We start from the raw sequence: 22,126 nt of genomic DNA on the forward strand, positions 1-22,126 counted from the left end.
TCACTCTTCCATAAAAAAAAATCGAGAAATTAAAAATTCCAAAAAAATCTTTTCACTTTTTTTTCGAAAATCCTCTACAAAATTAAAACTATGAGGATTTGCTCTAGAAAAAAAATACCTGTGAATAGCCCAGTTATCCTACTATATAAAATAGTAAACTTGTTAAACATTTTTTTTTCATAACTCTGATAAAAAAAATGTTTTGTGTCGCGCGGCGTACCTGCATTGTAAGAGCGGTATGCAGCGTTTAGGATTTTTAAGTATGTTTCGATGGTTTCTAATAAGTTGTTATTCTTCTGGCTGTAGAAAATTACTTCTGGACGTGATATATATACAAGTATAAATTAAATGTATAAATATAGATGTTGGGAAAACTTTCGCCAATAGAGTTATTATAAATGTGATAAAATTAACAAAGCAGATGTTTGATTAAAATGCGGGTTAAAATACGAGTAAGATATATATTGTTCGCAATTGCCACTACATGCGTAGGTAGCGCATCTTCCATTGGAGGCAGATTCTCTAACTGAAGATTTCTTTTTGTAAAAAGTACTTTTCAGCACTCTTTTACACTTGTACTTGTACCTGATCCGAACACTGTAACACAATGCATAGTATCAAAATAATGTCTAAGGACCAATTCAAATCTCGTAATTCAAATCTGTTCAGATTTAATATTGTAAGACTCTTACTTGTCATACAAGACAATAACAATTTTTTCCAAAATTGGCTGCTCAATGTTGTTTTGTTTACCGTATTTAAATCCCTCCGGAACATTACAAGGACCACTAAAACCAGGATTGTCAGATCCCTCATATTTCCCACTTTTCTGTATGCTGTATGTCTCACATGGACACTAAGGGCATCCGAAAAACAGAAAGTCAATGCACTAGAGATGTGGTGCTGGAGACGAATGCTGGGCATATCATGGACTGAGCATCAATTATTGAGGAGCTTGGCATTAAAGAGCGGTTGCTTTCTACGGGCAAAACTCGGTACTCAACTTCTTTCGACACGTGTCTCGTCGAGACGGAACATCTACAGAACGTCTAGTTGTGCAAGAAAGAGTAGGAGGTGACAGGGCTAGAGGAAGATCTCTAATGAGATGGACTGAACAAACCAAATCAGTGTGTCGGTCACAGTAAGCGAATGCTTACGGAAAGCAGCTCTACGGGAGGAATGGCGACATGTCGTTAAATGAGTCGCTCAAAAGTTTTCATAATGGCCACGACCACTCTATCAAGAGTGTAACGAAGAAGAAGGCCCTCCGTTACAGCAGGATATGCGCTTTAAGCTTGAAATACGCTTTTATTCCCTTTCCACACACAAAAGAAACTGTGTTGTAACCTGAAAAGGCGTGGAAGAATGGCAAGACTACTATCCTTTCTGGTCCTGTAAAATAAATCATATATCTATGAGTTACAAATAAAATCATATATTTAAAGAAAGTTTGCAGCACGTGACCACTAGCCCAGTTGACCTGTCTCTTATTGCGGTGACATATTTATTTATTTTATTTACAATTAATGGAAGAACTACAAACGTTACCTTAAGAAAATGCAATAGCATGGCACGAGAGGAACAGGTGATTCTTTCCTGTGCCAATCCTCCATTAATTGTAAATAAAATAAATATGTCACCTCAGTATACGAGACAGCTCACCAGGGCAATTGGTCAAGTGCTGCAAACTTTCTTTAAATATATGATTTTATTTGTAACGCATAGATATATAATTTATTTTACAGGACCAGAAAGGTCAGAAGTCTTGTCATTCTTCCACACCTTTTCAGGTTGCGACACTGTTTCTTTTTTGTATGGACAGGGAAAAAAGCGTATTTCAAGCTTGGAGCGCATATCCTGCCGTAACGGAGGGGTTTAAATACGGCAAACAAGGCAATATTGAGCAGGCATTGCCAATATTGATAAAAATTGTTATTGTCTTGTATGGCAAGTAAGAGTCTTACAATAGTAAGTATGGACAGATTTGAATTACGAGGTGTGAATTGGCCCCTAGACGTTATTTTAACAAAATGCATAGTATTTTGTTACTGATTTTACGAGTAGATCAGGCACAAGTACGAGTGCAAAAGAATGCCGAAAAGTACTTTTTACAAAAAAAAATCTTCAGTTAGAGAATCTGCCTCCAATGGAAGATGCCCTACCCACGTAAACATATTTCTCCGTGCAGTTTACCAAGGGGGCTATGTTTGGGGACAGATTATAGCCCCTCAGCAACAGCTTCCATGTCCTGCTGACTGGAGCTGGTCCAAACAAAATGGTTATTGGGAGCCCATATGTACAAGCCTACCTGCGGCGGCTGCTGCTTGTTTAGAGCTTATTCGTTGCCGCTGCAAAGCAAAATGCGCAGGGAGGTGCAACTGCGTTAAGAAAAAACTAAAACGCACGGACCCATGGGCATGTAGTGGCAATTGCGAACAATATATATCTTACTCGTATTTTAACCCGCATTTTAATCAAACATCTGCTTTGTTAATTTTATCACATTTATAATAACTCTATTGGCGAAAGTTTTCCCAACATCTATATTTATACATTTAATTTATATTTGTATATACAGTGTGTTTTTTTTAAGTGGGACAGTATGGGGAAATCCCAAAGTATAAGAGATACAGGGAAACTGTCTTAGGAAACATTAGGTACTTTTTTGTGAAAAAAAAAATGGTATAGTCAAAATTTTGGTCAAGTGTGAGTTGTCCCTAAAAATGATTAATTTTGATGAAATTTTTTTTTGACGCACATCTACTCAGTTTCATGAGGGGATCATTTTATTGTATGGGAAGAAAAAAATCGGGACAGCAGAAGTTAGTCAAATTTAAGAAAATCGTTTTCATTTTTACAACCCGTGTAAATTGAAAACCACTGCCCACTGCAAGGTTTTTATTTAAAAAATATTGCCTATTCCAGTTTTACATTTGAATTTGGAACACTTTATTTGGTTTAAAAAGGATTAAAATACTTTAAGATATTCTTACGCGAGCCTTACCTTACAAATCTAATTTTAAAAAAAAACAAATTTTAAATTTGGAACTTCTTGAAACAAACAGTATTTTACTTGATATTTCATTGTTTAAAGTTAACATTATGTTAAGTTTTCGTCATGGAATTACCAAACTCGCATAAAGTAGATTTAATTGAAGCGTATTTTTTAAATTATCGTAGCTCTGTGAATGCGTTACAGTGGTATCGGGAACGTTATCCGGACCGCGATCAACCGGACCGCAAAATTTTTGACAAACTGGTGAAAAATTTAAGAAAGGGAGGCTGTTTTAAATTAAAACGGAAGAGACGAGCCACAGTAATAAATGAATTTACAACTATCGCAATCTTAGGATATTTTGAAGCCTACCCAAAAGCCTCATTGAGGGAAGCTGCTAACACAAATCATAAATCATAAATCTACATAAATCTACATAAATCGCATGCATCGGTGTGCATAAATCTACAGTACGAAAGGTATTGAAGGCTTACAAGTACAAGTGTTACATAGAAGGTCATCTTGTACAAGCATTGCTTCCAGGAGACACTGACCGGAGATTAGCATTTTGCCAGTGGTTTGTAGCATGCTCGATTAGAAACCCGTCTTTTCCAAGCCGGATTATTTGGACAGATGAATGCAATTTTTCAAACAATGGCATGTACAATAGAAAAAATAATCATTTTTGGGCACGTACAAACCCCTTCCGAACTACGGCAACCCATAACCAGGTCCGCTTTTCCTTTAATTGTTGGTGTGCAATATTAGATAATAAAATCTTTGCCATTAAAATTTACCATGGAACATTGAATAGTCAAAAATATCAGGAAATATTAAACATGGCTGTGGATTTAGTAGATATGGCAATTCCATTAGATAATTTGAATAATATCATCTACCAACAAGACGGCGCCCCTGCCCACAATAGTATCGCTACGAAACAGTTTTTAAATGAACATTTTCTTGATCGCTGGATGGGCACAAATGGCCCTATTAAATGGCCACCACGTTCACCCGATTTAACACCGTTGGATTTTTTCATTTGGGGGTACCTTAAAGGTCGAATTTATGCAGATACTTACAACTCGGTACAAGAGTTAAAAGACGCAGTGCATTATCATTTGAACAACATACATCACAACGCCTTGTCTAAAGCTACCAGAGGTGTTCTGAAACGCGCTCGTGCCTGCATTCGACAAGAGGGAGGCCACTTTGAACATTTACTTTAATGTAAAATTATTTTATTAAATTTACCTAACTTCTGCTGTCCCGATTTTTTTCTTCCCATACAATAAAATGATCCCCTCATGAAACTGAGTAGATGTGCGTCAAAAAAAAATTTCATCAAAATTAATCATTTTTAGGGACAACTCACACTTGACCAAAATTTTGACTATACCAATTTTTTTTTCACAAAAAAGTACCTAATGTTTCCTAAGACAGTTTCCCTGTATCTCTTATACTTTAGGATTTCCCCATACTGTCCCACTTAAAAAAAACACACTGTATATCACGTCCAGAAGTAATTTTCTACAACCAGAAGAATAACAACTTATCTGAAACCATCGAAACATACTTAAAAATCCTAAACGCTGCATACCGCTCTTACAATGCAGGTACGCCGCGCGACACAAAACATATTTTTTATCAGAGTTATGAAAAAAAAATGTTTAACAAGTTTACTATTCTATATAGTAGGATAACTGGGCTATTCACAGGTATTTTTTTTCTAGAGCAAATCCTCATAGTTTTAATTTTGTAGAGGATTTTCGAAAAAAAAAGTGAAAAGATTTTTTGTGAATTTTTAATTTCTCGATTTTTTTCTATGGAAGAGTGAAAATTTAGTCACAGAAATGAATTCTTCATCCTCGAATTACACGAAAAAGACACCAAACTTGATATAGTTGCTACATGTATGCAGATATATAGCTTAGAGTGAGGCGCGCCGGAGCCACTTTCCCCCCCCCCCCCCCCACCCCTGCCCACCTGCTGGGTGGAACCTCTTGGCAACCGGGCTTAATCGGCTCAGATCACCCCCAGAAACACCTGTTCCAAGCGGTTTGCTTTGTCTCCAAAATGCAAGGTCCCCTTAGAAAACGGGACCTTAGACCTTCTGCTATTACTAAAACCACGATGTATTAGTGAAACCTTATTCTGATTGTAAATTATATTGGCCAAAACGCCTTAGGTGTAGTACATATTTAAATTGCTACAGCTTCAGCCTCGGGAGCAAATAAGCCAAATTAGAACCTTAAACTACATAACAAGATAGAACAGATAAAATTGAGGAAACTAAACACACACACAACACCTACTTATTAGTGGTTTTAGTTATATAGTGGATTTAGTTAATACGTGTTTACTCACATGAACGGAGCCGGAGTAACAGACAGACTATGTTGACTACGTATATCTGTTTTGTGTTACTCGTGATTTTTAAATAGATCAACCGCATGATCCAGTTTTGTTAATACTCATAAGTTATAGTTATAGTATTATTATATTGAGTCATAACGAATTGATTGTTGGTGTTTTAGGTCAGGTACAGGAAGAGTTAATAAAATGGATGCTTATAAATTAAATAAGTGTTTGATAAAGAGAGAAAGGAATAGGATACTATTAATGTACCTTACATAGGGTGACTGCTATAGTTATTGGCCCCTCTATAGTAATTGGCGACTATAAAAAAACAGAAATAAACAAGGCAATAGAAGTCTTATTATTAAAAGTGGCCAATTACTATGGAGAGGCCAAGAACTAAATAATCTGTAAAATGTTTCCTACAAAATAGATAGGTAGTATACAGGTTGTCAAAAAGAGCACGTTAAACTGACACTGGAGGTTACTACCCTTACTTTACCTACTTGTGTCCTCTTGAATCTTCGGACACTTTTTTTCTTCTATTAGGATAGAAAACGTCCTGATTCTGAGTAGAAATAACATAAATACATTAACAAATAAAAAAAGTTTAGGGGACAACTTTAAATAAAATTACCAATTTATTCGCTTCAGCCCATTGCAGATATAACTGTACGGTTATAAAAATACACCATATTTGTTCTTAAGGCCCCGTAAGTCTGTGTTCTTCTCTCACTGAGCGTAAGCGTGAGGGGATGGGTGTGCGTGCACAGGATCGCGGATGACATGTTCCTTCAAACATGACATTGCCGATTTTAGAAGCAGTTTTCATATTTTTAGCTTTTGTGCAAAAACGGATACAAATTTTTTTAAAGTGCATTTTGACCTATGTTCGTATTTTTTTTTTCTATAGAGCGAAAGTCAAAAACTCAACTCCAATCGATTAAGTCCCTCAAGATTGCTGGTGAAATTTATGGCAGCCGTATTGTGATCCAAATAAGCGTTACGACTTTATTAAAACCCCGTTTTCTGAACCTACTGCACCTTAAACTGTTCGTGATTGAGGTGGTTACGGTGATAAACCCAACCTGTTCTGATTAGTGGCCAATTTAAGTAACCAATATGGTTAATGATACTGACATTCGCCGGTCGCACCGCTGCTCCAATTTGTAGAGCGGTATAAATTGTGTTCACTTTAGGCACATATTTGTTTAAAAGAGATTCAGGTTTGCTCAGCTTAAAAATCATAAGCCAAAAAATACATTTGTATTTCCTTTTTATATTTATTTTGCTTCGACATACTCATTATAGACAAAAACACAATTTAATTCAATTTGACCGTAGTGGTCGTAGGTATAGTGGAGTATAATAAAATTAATAAAATAGCACAATAAAAGCTACATGCACGAATTTTAGAACATGTCCATCGATTCTACTTCCCGTAAGTTTCAAATGTTTCTAATAAACCGGCTATCTATTGTATAGGTATTCAAAGAATTTAATTTCAGACTCGTAAGAAAGGCGCAAGAGACCTCATACTTTTGTCACTGTGACAACGCAGAAAATGGGTAGGAAATTAACTTCTTTGAATGTACCCCAAATTTACAAATTGCGAAATAAACGTGGCGCGCGCACCGCTTGTAAAAATGTCCCATACAAAAAGCGCGCGCCTTTTGGCGTCACAACACAACACAGACGCCTGCGGCAGAATGTAAGCAATAGAATCATAAACATAAGTTTTTCGTTATTTATGGCGTAAAAATGCTGTAAAGTTGTCATATTTTACTTTCTCGATATAGTTAACATAAGAAATCTAATAAAATAAAATAGCGTTTTTTATTAGGACAATACCTTTATTCAATTTTACGTTTTTAACGTTCTAAAATGTTTCTGGATTGTGTTGGTTTGTGTTGTAGAATGTTTTTTTATTGAACGAACATTAAAAAAGAATTTTCAATTTTCATGCATGTAGCCTTCGATGGTCAATTAGGTCGGACTATTATTTAACACTGACATTGACGGTAACACACAGTAAATGCACAACCGCAAAGCGTGGGAAAAAGTGGGCTATTTCAGTCGCAATTATTTAATTAGGTTCAGTGGTTTAAAGTTGTTCAACAATCAATATAAAATAAATACATTTAATTAAATTTGGTTAGTTTTTGTACCTCGTATTGTGTATTGTTTTGTTTTTATTTCAGAAATCAAAGATACATAATCATTAAAACTCACGCTCTTTCAAATTAAGAGTATTAAAACTCAGAAAACAAGGCGTACTTAAAGCAAATAAGTGACTTATCTTTAGTTTTACTTTTTTTTAATAATCTACATACCGCGGAGTTATGTACACATTTTAAATTATACTCACCAGAGGTACCATTTCCAGTGGAGTGGGACAAATATTTTGACATCTTGTGATAAGCACTTCGAAGGGACATGGTCTTTATACTATTGCAATTACTAGAGGAAGGAGTAGAGGAATCACCACCATCAGTGTCACTGCCATGACCGGAATCCGAGCATGTGGCCATATTTTTATAATTCACTAATAGTTCTAATTAATTTGTATTAATTAAAATAATTAATAACGTTATTTAACATCAACTTTTTCTGCTTAGTCTTTAAAAATAATGTCATTTAAGTCCAAACGGTAATCGCATGTAACAGCGAGCGTGCAAACCGATTGCAGGCGTCCGCACCGGAAGTTAGGTCGCAATGAACGCATCCGCGAGGTCTCAGCAGCTTCCGGGCGGTCCGGGAGGCGTGCCTGCGATGCAGACTGTTGCACGGGGGGGTGCGTGCAGCGTGCGGCGTCAGGCCGAGAGGCGGGCAACGCGACAGCGGGATGAGCGGGAGCGGGAGCGAGCCGCGGGCGGGCGCGCGCGTCTCGACCGCCCGCCCGACTAAACCGCACGACGAGGCGAGCGCGAGGCCCGGTCACACCAATAGCACGCCCATTATCGTCGTGATAGAGGCCTAGCGCGTAACGCGCACCTCACTAAGGCTACATGCACATGCTCAACAAATTTTCAACGACTACGTAACATTCGCTCATTTTATACTAGACTTGTCGTAAATCAGAGCATCATTACTTTTTCTAAAAATATTTAGTTTAAAAAAAGAATTTATCCTTTTTGATTTGTGTTTTATCAAATATTTTGCTTTGTGTTTTTAATCACACTAAACTGAAAGAGATGTCATACGCATAGTGGTGAAAGCCGGATTCCGGCGTCTTTATCAATCGCGGTTAACGCCGTGAACCCCTAGTCCACCCCGCCACGGCGGAACCTGTCCTAATTTCTTGAATTTAAAGGCGAACAGTACGAGCACCTCCTATTCGAATCCCTTACAGGAGTACTACAGTGGAACCTGGATAATTGCAATCTCAAGGGACCGGCCAGTTTTTGTCAATTAACCAGGTTTTTCATTTAAGCAGGTCGTGTCAATTAACGAGGTTCAAAAAATCGTTGTGTCAATTATAGAGGTTTTCATTAATAGAGGTTGCGTTCTGACAAATTTCTTTTATGGAGGTGCAAATAACCATTTAAAGTAGATTTGCACGCTTACGTTCTGGGTCTCTGGTCTATATATTGCTTCTGTCTATACTTGCACTTTTACACTACATTAATTACCACTTTATTTTCTTATCATTTGGGTTTAAAAAAATTCCCTTGAATTGTAGAAGAAAGTTTTATTAGAATGTAGAAAGCATACTTTGTTTTTTATTGATCAAAACTATTTCACCTACTACAGGCTGTGATAGATACCCAATAACTAAATTAAATTCTGGATGGAGATATAAATAAAATGATCATTGCTATTAAAATATTGTTTCTGATGTCTACAACTACATTATTTCAATTATAGAGGTAATAAGCAAGACTCGTTTCAATAATAGAGGTAAAAACAAGAGCAAAAATAGCGGTTTTTTTTTGCACAGTGTCAATTATAGAGGTCTTAAGTTGCGATGTGGTCAATTATAGAGGCAAAATTACGAAAAGCACTAAAATCTAAATTGCAATTATAGAGGTTCCAAAATTTCAATTATAGAGGCCTTTTGGTCTCAAGGGACCGGGACCGGACTTTTGGTTGCAATTATTGAGGTTTTCCATTTATGCAGGTTCCAATTAACCAGGTTTCACTGTATATAGCATAGCGAGCCTAATCCTTAGTTCAGTAGTTCAGACGAATTAAGGGAATAAAGAGATATCCCATAGACAAATACGCTTCAAAAGGGGCCGCAGCCTGCTGGTAAAATTATGAGTTAGAGTAGCAACTACGACCGTACTAATATGAACACGTCTTTAGAACTGTTTATAATGGGAACGAAGCGGGACACGTAATTCACGAGACGCCGACCTAGCCACGCTACGTCGCGACATACGTAATGCATAATCTGATGTTTACTGGGCGATTTCTAAAATAATTAGTGAAAACCTAATTCTTACAGATCCTGGTGTTTTTGGGATCTTCCTAACAACATGTCTCATAAATGTATGAAAATTGTACTTTCCATTCCACTACGTCACGCACAAGTGACAAAAATTGCGCACTGAAACGTGTCTTAACTAAAATTGTTTTTAATGGTAGAATGGAGAGTGCTGTCGATTCTGCGAGGAATGAGCCCAAGAATGTCCAGATTTGAAAGAATCAGGTTTTCAATATTTATTTTAGAAAACGCCCTACTACGTCTCCACTTTGACATCCTGGGGTCAGAAGCTCAAAAATGTATACCCAGCCGCCCTTATGCCCATGCGATTTTGCTGCTCGCTACAGGTATGTGCGGGAAGTGCTTACTGTGTCATCAGTCATCACTCATAAAGTAAACATACCCTCCCGACTCATGAGGCCTCGTGAGTTTTTTTACGTTCTCGATTTTTTCGGGCACTACTTGATTGTTAGAGCTTGTACGTACAAATTATTTAGACTCCCTCATACGCTTACTTTCTGTATGGCCTCATCTGCTTTGCGCTTACCCGATGGATGAAAGCGCAGGAGCTCATATCAGATACGCCCAAGCTTACGATAGTTTGTTATCATGTCAGGAATCGACAAAATATGTATTAAGGTTTAGGAGTACCCTATACAATGGGCGGTTGGTTACATTGTAAAATATGTATAGAGTTACTTGCGATGTAGCCAGGTATCATAATATGCAAGGTGGTATACAGCCTGCGTAGGCTCTACTTGCAATGGTATTTAGCTTCACGAGTTTCGTAGTAGTTTAGAAGTGTCAATTAATTTGTCTCGGCCGTCCTTGTGGCACTTTCCATAATATTTACGTTATAGGCGGATTTTCTTTTTCATTTTTATTTAATACTAGCTTAGTCCGCATTGCAAACATTTTACTTTCCATCAATTTAATCTAAACATTTATATTTAACCCTAAAAAAATGCACAACATAAGCCTTTTCTTCATAAGATTAAAAATAAATATTTTAACATTTCATGTAAAATTTTAACAAATGCACGTACAATCTCACTTCTTACCTATTAATTTCACTGCCGCCCTTAGAGAATAGAACCTAACGGAGTGGTCATTAACAGGCGTTCCCCTCTGTCGAAAATAGGCGGCCAATGGTCAACAACAAGTCAACCACATGTATGGACTGACTTTTATCTGACATGGCAATTGTGACGTTACACATACATTTGATGTTCCCCTCTTCCGCAAAAAACGGCAGACTATTTTGTACCGAAAATTATAGACATGGCGTCTTCGTTTGATCATATCCTCTAAGCTGCTGCCAGACATTGTCACAAAATTAATACGAGATCCTCAATAAAGATAGCTTCTTCAAAAGATAGCTCCGAAGAGCAAAAAGTTAGTGTCATTTAAAGTAACAATACCGTTATTGAACGTTTCTCTTATACCGAGTTAATAGGACTCGGCGTGCGTACACAAAGATGAACGAATTCATTTGTGAACGTAACAGTAGAGCATTCCGTTATAAATTTTGTTAGACGTGCATGAAAACGCATTGGACAAACACGGTCACACGGCGAGAAAAATAAAGGAAGTAGGCATCTAGGTACACATTGACATGACAAAATAAAATCAAAAAGCTGCCTTGGCTGGCTGAGCAATACCGTCTTACCGTCACATAATAAGAACACAAAAGCCTGTTACTTTAGTAGTAACTGAAATTTTGAACGGACTACCTGTTACAAGTTTTGAAAAGCAACCCCATATGAGAGATTTTCTGTAATTCAACTAACCCAAACCTCCCTGACCTCCAAAAAACACAACCCTTACACTTAATTGACGACCGGTCTGGCCTAGTGGGTAGTGACCCTGCCTGCTGAGCCGATGGTCCTGGGTTCGAATCCCAGTAAGGGCATTTATTTGTGTGATGAACACTAATATTTGTTCCTGAGTCATGGGTGTTTTCTATGTATATAAGTATGTATTTATCTATATAAGTATATATGTCGTCGCCTAGCACCCATAGTACAAGCTTTGCTTAGTTTGGGGCTAGGTTGATCTGTGTAAGATGTCCCCAATATTTATTTATTATTTATTTATTTATTATTAAAATGAAAACTGAAAAACATTTGGCCAAAATCATAAATGGATTCCAAATCGCAAGTACCATTGTAATACTTGTTATTCATTCTTCATTACGGTCTGGTGTAGCAGTGTTAAGACCGCGTCGCATCTACCTCACCTAACCTACCCTAACTTCCTCGCTTGTCTCATCGTCGTACGGTAACTCTAGGACAGCTCAACTTATATCCTACCTATAGATTAATAGCATATTATTGAAGCATAGCAAATATACCAAATTAACATTCGATGTTATAAATACTATGCGTAGTCAGCAGACTATAAAGCAGATAAAACATCATGTCATCATTCATCATTTCAGCCTATATACGTCCCACTGCTGAGCACAGGCCTCCTCTCATGCGCGAGAGGGCATGGGCTATAGTCCCCACGCTAGCCCAACATCATGTATACATGTATACATGTATACATGTTTAATTATATTCGTAAATCTCGTATAATATAGAGTTATTCCGTATGGAATTGTATTGTTAGATTACACGGTTCAGAAATAACTTACCTAATACTTCTTCACATGGCTGGCTAAGTGGACGCCTCGAAGGCGAGGTTTTCTGCTGTGGATGGTGTTGAGGCTGTGGTTTGAGCACGTGTGCCGGCACCGCGCCCTCCTGTGGCGGCTCGCCGGGCACGCGCACCACCCACCACTCGGCGCGGGCAGGCCAGCTTTCCACCACTTCTACTTGCTGGCCTTTCGTCACCGATATCTCGCCAGCGCCGCCTGCCACATGCTCCGCGACGACCCATGTCATCTCTGGCCCAGCCTACAGACAATTACAAACATGTTAAGGATGTTTTTTATGTCCAGACATAAAAGGCATTGTGGCTAAAGAAAGTGACAAAATGAAATGTCGACATGTCTGTTATCGATGTTACCTTAACTGTATCATAGATATGTATAACACTGAATAACATAGCTACCGCGAAGTACACAACACGTTCGATATCTTCTCTTTATTTAGTTAGTTTTTTATTCTTTTGGCACTGTATACTACAGTTTACGTTTTTATTTTTAAGTACACTAAGTACCTATAGTAATAAAGAAATGTATCTACCAGTTTGTACTTATGTATTTAGTAATATTTTGATTTTAAGGAATTCATTATTATTTTAAGCTAGCTAGAGACTGTTTCTGAGTAAAACGGAAATACGTCAATTTCGCCTCGATTAAAAAAATCTTAGATCCATACGATACAGATCCATAAGCGACAATATTGGACCTTTGGAGAACTATTATATGATCTGTGCAGAAGACTCACTCTCTAACAAAACGCGTCTGTCACGATCAGCACAAATATGGCCGCTAGGTGGCGACAGCGCCACGCGCGGCTTATGGTAAACACCAAAATTGGGTTCGAACGGATGGACTTTTAGCTACCTGCAGCAAAGCGACGAAATCGCGGAGTGAGCCACGCCTGCATTGGGCTGATTTTGTCACTATTTCTATTGTAATAACTATCGCTCCTCGACAAGTACTCAATGAAATAACATTAAATATCTTCCGAAATTCCAACGAAATTTTAAGCAATACATCAATAATGTTCTAGAATAAATTACGCTAACTCAATATTATTGATACTGCTACCTTTTTTTGCGGCCGTCCTTGCAATATAACTACGAGATCGAAGACGATGCATTCCAACTTCAAGACCTTTCAGAACTATTTAAAGAGTCCGTTTTTTTTTTATTCGGCAATATTGAGTCGAATTCTTTCAACTACAATAACTAAGGAAACTTGTATTACTTTTTATGCATATTAAGGATCCCGTGTATAAAGAAGTACCATTTTATTATAACAAAACATTTCCGATAAACCGTCTTAATCTTTTTTCTTTTTACCTGCAGAAGTGAAGAAAGATGAAAGAGATTAATAAAGCTAATTATGTATTATATTGACTTAATATCTGTTTACTTGACAATATATAGGGTAGCTCGATAGTAGTGGATGCATTGGGGCAATACATTTATAGATAAACAGATATGTCAATATTAAAGATAAGATTTGCAGCCAATAGATAGTCATAGATAATGGATACTCGTATAGAAGCGTACATAAAACTTCCATAATAGAGTTAGGCCAAAACAAGTTTGCAACGATTTTAATAACACACGCAGTTACAAGTGTTATTTTAAACGTCAAACTTGTATGAAATGATGACGTATTAATAACATTTGCACTGCGTGTGCTATCAAAATCAGCCTTGTCTTGGTCTAACAGTTAGAGTTAGACTCTAACTCTATTAGACTGGATTAGAACAGCGCATTTAACTATAATTTTACTTCTTGAATTTACTCTTTGATAAAACTATAAAGGTAGGAACCCTTAATTGTCCACGGTACCTTACAAGTCTTACAATAGTCAGGAAATAAAATTTTCCCATCGCTCGCACAAAGGACTACTAGTTCTAACTACTAATAGATTACCTAGAGTAGGGAGGTGGAAATCATACACGTAAAAACATGGATGTGATATATTAATGGCTGGTACTCTAAGTACATGTTGTGCATTGTTTTCTTCTAAGAATTTACAATAAAACAGTTCGTTTTTAACTGTTGTATAAGATTATGTGAAAATAACAAGACAAGCTGTATAACGTAAATACTATTTTATTCCATTTTAGAATCCTTCGCTTCATTCAGGATTTAATGTAATTTTGCTCCCATTTAAACAATCACAAGAAGGTGTGACACAATCTACAGGTATAGGGTACAGCAACTAGACTAGGCAGCGATTCCAGAATAGATCAAACAACACAAGGGTGAACTTTCATGACAGCAATAAAGCAATATTTTAATAATAAGTGATCGATCGTTAGAGGCGCGCCTTCCATTTGCATTTGCGTATCAGATAATAGGTATCGTATCTATACACACAACACACACAACGTTAAGGCAAGGTTATTCTGATCAACTTTAAACTGTGACACTATTTTTTGCTATGTTCATACCGAAATAGTTATTTGTACAACAAGAGATCAAAGTTTGATATTTCTTCGAGTACTTATTTTGAGTCCCGTGTTTTGCGAACGATTCTATACTCGCTACGCTCGTGAATCTAATTTAGAATCTTGAGCGTAGGAAGGGACTCAGAAGCGCACGACTCGAAATAACTTCGATTTCGTGTTGTTCATACAACTTTTGACCTCAAAAGTGAGAACCTACTATTAGACAACCCGAACCTGAAAAATGTAGGTAAATCCATCTTCATCACTTATTCACTCATGTTATCTTAAGATACCTATTCTACCGCATTCAACTAAAAAACAAAACGGAATAAATTTCAGTATACGAAATAATATGGAAATAATGATCATGACACTTCAATCGACAACTAATATGTTATTTAAGAAAAGCTTTGCAAGCTCCGAATTGCGGATACCTACTACTATTTCTCAACCATAGAAATTATTGTTTTACGAGATAGTCTGTCTATTTTTTGAGTTCATCATTTTAATTTCGTAAAATACATAAAATATTGTGTATTTATCAAATTTTAAGTTTATTATCATTAATTAATTATTAAGAATTCATACTCGTACGAGATTTGGAACAATATGTTCTGACGTTTTTCGGGGGTCTATTATAAACCGGCAATATACCGTTAAATGTAGCTTGAACTTTTTAGTCTCTTTTCTTTTTGCTAACGACAGGAACAACGTGAAAGGGACAGAGAGAATAGAATCGAAGTATTTCGAACTTGTATTAGGCCCCGAATGTTGAAATGACATTTTATCTCACTAAGCAAAATCGCATTTTGCTCGCTGTCCTTAAGTAGCAAAGTACCTTTGTTCGAGCTGCTGTGGTATAAAAACATATAATATTATTAAAAACTGGCGGAAAGCAAGTCGGGCCATGCTCAATGTAGCAGGATTCCATAGTTACCCGTCCGTCACAATAGACCGACTTTTATAGATAGGTTCTATGGATGTAATTGCTCCAGTAAAGATACACGATTTTTGCATGAGAAATGAGTTCATATACGATTGTGCAAAAACATTATTTTCTCAAACATGCAATGCAATATTGATGTTATGTTCCTTATAATAGGCTGCGAAGTATGACGTTTCAGGTTCGGCTAGGACAAGAGGTATTTAATGGAATTTCATACAAATCTTGCAGGCCTAGGCCGGCAAAGTCCTCTTTTTTAATTTCCATTTCACAGATATTTGTGACACAGCATCGTGGCATTCAGCCATTAAAAAAAACTAGAGGCAGTATTTGCTTTATGGTTCGTAATGACACTCTACCACTACGCCTATAAAAAGAAACAAAAACAATGTTTGCTACAATTTGCAGTTTTATTTGTATAAAATCAACATGAACTTAATAAATAATACATTATTAACCAAATTCTGTAATTTTAAATTATAAATTTAACTACACAAATAAATACATTTAAAATATTTCATCTAAACGTTAGCGGTAAAAAGGTCTACTCAAACACGCGTAGTTATTTTTTTAAATTGTTATGGAGGCAAAGTTGAAAAATTTTCATTCTGTATTTCTGTTTTATTGGATTTATGGTGCGTTGTTGATTGTTTTTACTTTAATATGAGTCCCGACAAAATAATGAAATTAATTTTAATTGTAATCGTAGGAGTTGGAATTGGCAGCGTAACCAGAATTGATTTTAAATAACTTGCTGTCTCTGCCGCCAAGTCAAAGACGAAGTATCTATATGGTTGCTTATGGCAATTTTATTATTTTAGAATCTAAGAAAAATGGCTTACAGTTTATTAGAAACAGTTTTGTGGCATATTTTAAAGAAATGAAAGTAACTACAAAATCGTGAACACTGTGGAAATTATACTTATTTTCTCCATGCATAAAGCAACGATGTATGTGAAACATGAGATCAACATGAAAGACTATGTAAACTTATGTGACGAAAACGACAGTCAGACGGATACAAGGCGAAAAAATCAACTATACATGAAAATATACGGGTAGTAAAAATACACGACTCGTGTAAAACATACGCGTGATAAAGATATAGGTACGTGTTAGTTATATTTTGGGTGTAGTTTACTTTTAGTTTTTTCTATAAATAAAACTTGGGTTTCGTGGATTTTTTATTTTATTTATTTCATTGCATGTTTGAGAAAAGCACTATACATACCTCGGCGGGAAATGGGGTTGCCCGCGCTCAGACCTATCCGGCCTCGCTTCGCTCGGCCGTCTATATGTCTTCGGCCGGCAACCCCTTTTGTCCCGGCCTCTGTAGTAATGTACTATTTTTACCCACTGATTAACAGTCCGCCGGTTAATGAACGAACACGCACTTGGCCGGTTTTTATTAATATTTAGAACGGCATTAACATTTCTTGCGATATAGCATTGTCAATTTTAACCCAAATTGCATATTTACAAAATGTTCGCTAAAAAATCAAATAAAAATCGGTCAAGTGCGAGTCGGACTCCCGCACGAAGGGTTCTGTAACTTCCGTACCATTACGCAAAAAAACCGCCAAAAACGTTTGTTGTACGGGAGCCCCACTTAAATATTTATTATATTCTGTTTATAGTGTTTGTTGTTAGAGCGGCAACAGAAATACATTATCTGTGAAAATTTCAGCTGCCTTGGTATGCCACGGTTCATGAGATACAGCCTGGTGGTAGCCAGACAAACAGCGGAGTATTTAGTAATAGGGCCGGGACCCTTTGGGAACGGAACCCTAAAAATCAGCCATATAAACAAGTTTTCCCCCTTATTCATAAAACTTTACAAGGAGGCTCAATTAGTAAATTTTTATTTTATCTCTTACTTACAAAAGCTATTGTCAAAATGACAGGTATTCAAAATCATTTATGTCAACTCTTATAGTTTTTCTTTCTTTTTCGCCCAGAGTGAAATTTGGATATTCCTTGTGTGTGTCACCTAGTCATATTGAACAACAGTAGGTTCCACTCAAATTTATACACTTGCGACGTGAACGCTAAAGAGCATTAGTAGCTAGTCGGTTGTTTGTGAGAGTGAAGTGATAGAAAAATACGAATAATTGTGCCAATTATATAGGAATAAGTCTTCGTTTTACAAAAGAAATACTAATTTTGGTCACTAAAGCGAAGTCAGAACCTACACTTAGGTACAATGAAATACATTAATCGTATTGTACGTTAATAAAATAAAGACACAATTTTTCGTAGTCACGTATTTATTAAGCAGATGATGTGCATTATGTTTAATGAGAATGAACAGTGATTTTATACAAATAAATATACCAATAATGATGAATACAAAACGTCCGTACGCTTTAATTAATCATTACATTGAGCGTTACAACAAAATGTAATCGGACAAACAGCGGTTTAACAAATTGTAATGTATAGTAAAATATTAAGACAACAAATTATGGTTAATGCAACAGCTGCGAAGAGATTAGGCTTACTAAGAAGCTACCGTTCTACATGAAACGTTCAGTGAACGTGTGATTTCAATGCACTGAAAGTAAATAAGTGCAGACGCAGACGCAGGCGTTTGAGTGCAGGCGGCAATGTGCACGCATCGCTTTGCTTTCACCTGTCGATGGCGGTTGCCTTTGAGTAGGCGCGCATGAAATGACCCCGGCGTGTCGATAGTATGCTGTCGCGATAGAGCCGCATGGGGAACGCTGACCGAGCTTTGCCGAAACCATGGTAAAGATATCTTTCGTCGACTTTTATGTTGTTTAGAATGTGCCAGCCCCGCCGGTGGCGGGGTGGTTCCCATCGCGGGTCACGTGCGCGGCGCGCGGCGGCGCGAACGGCCGGCCGCGGGCGCGCGGGCTAAAAGCGGATGGGACGCCGCCTCCGTCCGATGCGGTGCGCGGCGCTTTCGCCACTGGCGCCGCGCGCCGCCCGCTCCCGCCTTACTCGCTGAACACCGCGGGCTCGCTCACTACGCAGCCTCCGTATCGAGCTACACTTCCCGAATTTGTTTCACGCTCGCGATGAAGTCTCTGTGGTGTGAAGGACGCGCGCAATCAACTTGCAGGAATACGCTAACGCCGCATTTGCTAACGCCTCTGTTGCGGCGGGCGGCCACGGACCGTTACGAAATAAATTACTTTCAAGGACACGAGGTCATGAAAGTGCGATGCTGTTATATTATGCGTTTCAATTGAACTAGTTAAATCCAATGTAGTACAGTAGTACAGTATTAGATGAAAAGTTACGTTACCACGTCAACTATAATAAAAACCAAATCGGTTGAGATATGACCGACTTCTGAATATACATAGAAAAAATAAAAAAACAGCCAAATTGACATCCTCCTTCTCTTAGAATTTTAAAGTCTGTTAGCATTCTAAAATTGTACCTAATTGTAAAAATGTACTTAATAATTAATTTGTTGCCCTGTCGGATTATCCCTTCTTTGATTACATACCTACTTTTATTCTTAACAGAAAATAAAGAGAAGCTGGCATAATCATATTCTTTATCTTATACATTTAAACGAGCAATTTTGGTATATTTATTTATATATATATATTTCGGGGATCACAGATACGGCTCAAACTATTTCGATGATATTTGCTATATCCCATATAGTTTTCAGGCCTTTCGGGGGCGAAAAATCGATCTAGCTAGATCTTATCTCTGGGAAAAGCGCATTTTTGAGTATTTATACGTTTTTCGAGCAAAGCTCGGTCTCCCGGATATTTTGTATTAATCATACATTGTCATAAATGCTAATTTACATTATCACTACACCTTATAAAACAAAGGCCCCCGCCGCGTGCTTCACAGACAGTGTTTGTGTGTTTGTTTGTTAGCAATAAACTCAGAAACTACTGTACGGATTTTCATGCGGTTTTCACCTATAATAGTGATTCTTGAGGAAGGTTTAGGTTAGGCTCAGAATGCCTAATATTTCTGAAAAGTTTTTCTAATTTAATAATGTCTATGTAAACAAAAATAAGTAGAGGAAACAACTCTCTGAGTAGCAAGGGAACGAACTCGGCACAAGAGCGCAGTTTTCTGCAAACGCGGAGCGGACGAGATTGCGGGCGCTCGTTAATTAACACTTGAGACTGCAGTGTATAATCAGCCGGCGACCAACTAGCTTTTGATCGATCTAGTTAGCAAGAAGGAATTATGCTGATATATTCCTAAGCTTTCAAATTATAATGAAGTTCTATTTAGATATGTTTTGCTCGGGTTTTGCGTACTTAATGTATGGAAAATTGAAAGTTAAAAAAAAAAACACTAAGCCCTTACAGGATGAGTCGCGAGTCTGTTCATTAGTTTATGTCGGCTATTTACTCCGAAACTATTACTTATACCAATCGAGTTCGAATCGTGATATACCTATCTATGTTCATAATTTATGTTAGACAGCAGCATAAGACGAATTTACGAAAAATTTAAACATTGTAAAAAATCCGGGATAGTGCGTGTCAGACCACGCGTAATGGAGGGTTCCTTCGTCACGCATAATCGAGGGGTCGTACCTTCATATTACGCCAACCAAAAACCAAAGTACATAAAGCCAAATAAGCAAAAGGGCGTACCTTCGTCGTACTTACGTCGTCGTTTTAACAAGAGTACCTGGGAGACCGAGCTTTGCTCGAAAAGCATATCAAACCCAAAAATGCGTGTTTTCCAGAGATAACGCCTATTTAGATATTTTTTTGCCCCCGAAAATTCCCATACTTAAACCCCAATTACACATGATTCGTAAAGCGAAACATCTTGTCATAGTCTAATCATTTGTTTTAAAAGTTTAACGCATTCACTGCCAGGGGGCGTGGCCTAGGAACAAACTTGTATGACGGGACGCACATCAAAAAGCAGTTTTGTATCTGTGCAGGTGGCCTTTTAGAAAATATGGTATGTAACTTACGAGAACTCAGACTTTGGTATCCAAAACAACTACATATTACGGAGAGTTTCCATCGATAGTTCAACGCCATGAATTGACAGGTAGGCTTTGGTTGATTCTTTTATCTGTCTCCCTCATTCCGCTTGCGTCAGATACTGACGGGAATACAAAATGTTGCGAAAAAAGTTATTTTTTTTATGTCAAAATAAAAATTCACCACATTTATTTTACGGACGCTCAACTGAGCAATTATGAAGTCGAGTGGACACTAAATAAGATAACATGTTTTGGCAGCATACATATTAACCTTTTGTTTCATTAAATCGTACCAAGGAGTCTGTGAAATAGTCTCAAATTAAGCTCAATAGGATTGTCTAAATTCAATTTGCTAGACGATATTGAAAGTATCATAAATTCCCTAAAATAAAAATCATAATAAGTGCCAGTCTGACTCGCCCACCAAGGGTTCCGTACTTTTTAGTATTTGCTGTCATAGCGGCAACAGAAATACATCATCTGTGAAAAATTCAACTGTATAGCTTTCACGGTTCATGAGATACTATGGTGACAGACAGACGGACGAATGGACAGACGGACAATAGGGTCCCGTTTTTACTCTTTGGTTACGGAACCCTAATGATGTAAAAGCTTCTTATATTATCAGATATGGCTTAAAAATACCCTCAGAACATAGCAATACAAAATAATACACATGTCAACAGTTAGACCAGGTTTTATCTGTATCCCCTGTATCCAAAAATAACGACACAGTCCTTACCTATATCTGTAGGCAAAGATAGAGGACATTCGCGAAACAGTATAAACGGGTGGGATAGGTAAACTGTATTATCAGGGGGCAAGGATTTCCATGCGACCACGTGCCCAAAAAGGTACACTTATTTAAAGTATGGGCAGGTGGGGTAAAGAAATGGTAGGGTAGGGGATGGGTAAGGAAAAGTGGATACTTGTAAGGAGAATAAACAGAGATACTTAAAGACAATAAAACTAAATAAAATGTTAATACATAAATAAATTAATTCATTAAATAAAATTAACTTAAAAATATTTACGTAGAAGGACTTTACTTATACGGTTTCTCTTGTCCCGAGAAAAATAAAGTAATCCTTACCCCACCTTACACGACGTTATTGTCGTAAAATAATATTAGGGTTGTGTATTTATTTAAGAACTTCGGCCCTATCTATTTATAATCTTCGCCCCAACCTGTACCGTACCGCAAATATTGCGGCGCTCTGATAAATAAATGTTGCTACTTGTAGTAAATATATTTTTCATCTCTCCTGTTCGGAAAGTTTACCTTTCATAAGCTGATAACCGGGTGGAAAATTGCATTTCCCACCCTAGGGTGGAAAGTATTTTTTTTTAATTTTTACTTCGAGCAACG

General features: G+C 37.2%; 1 protein-coding gene across 1 annotated transcript in view; it reads right to left on the reverse strand.

Annotated features, from left to right (window-relative positions):
• LOC134678950 (triple functional domain protein) overlaps positions 1-22,126 on the reverse strand; it is a 125,081-nt gene that overhangs the window by 42,487 nt on the left and 60,468 nt on the right. Inside the window, exon 28 of the mRNA XM_063537706.1 lies at positions 12,421-12,682. Within this exon, the coding sequence (XP_063393776.1) occupies positions 12,421-12,682 (262 nt within the window). The remainder of the gene's footprint in view (positions 1-12,420; positions 12,683-22,126) is intronic.

The sequence above is a fragment of the Cydia fagiglandana genome, chromosome Z (assembly GCF_963556715.1).
Source record: "Cydia fagiglandana chromosome Z, ilCydFagi1.1, whole genome shotgun sequence".
NCBI classification, from domain to species: domain Eukaryota; kingdom Metazoa; phylum Arthropoda; class Insecta; order Lepidoptera; family Tortricidae; genus Cydia; species Cydia fagiglandana.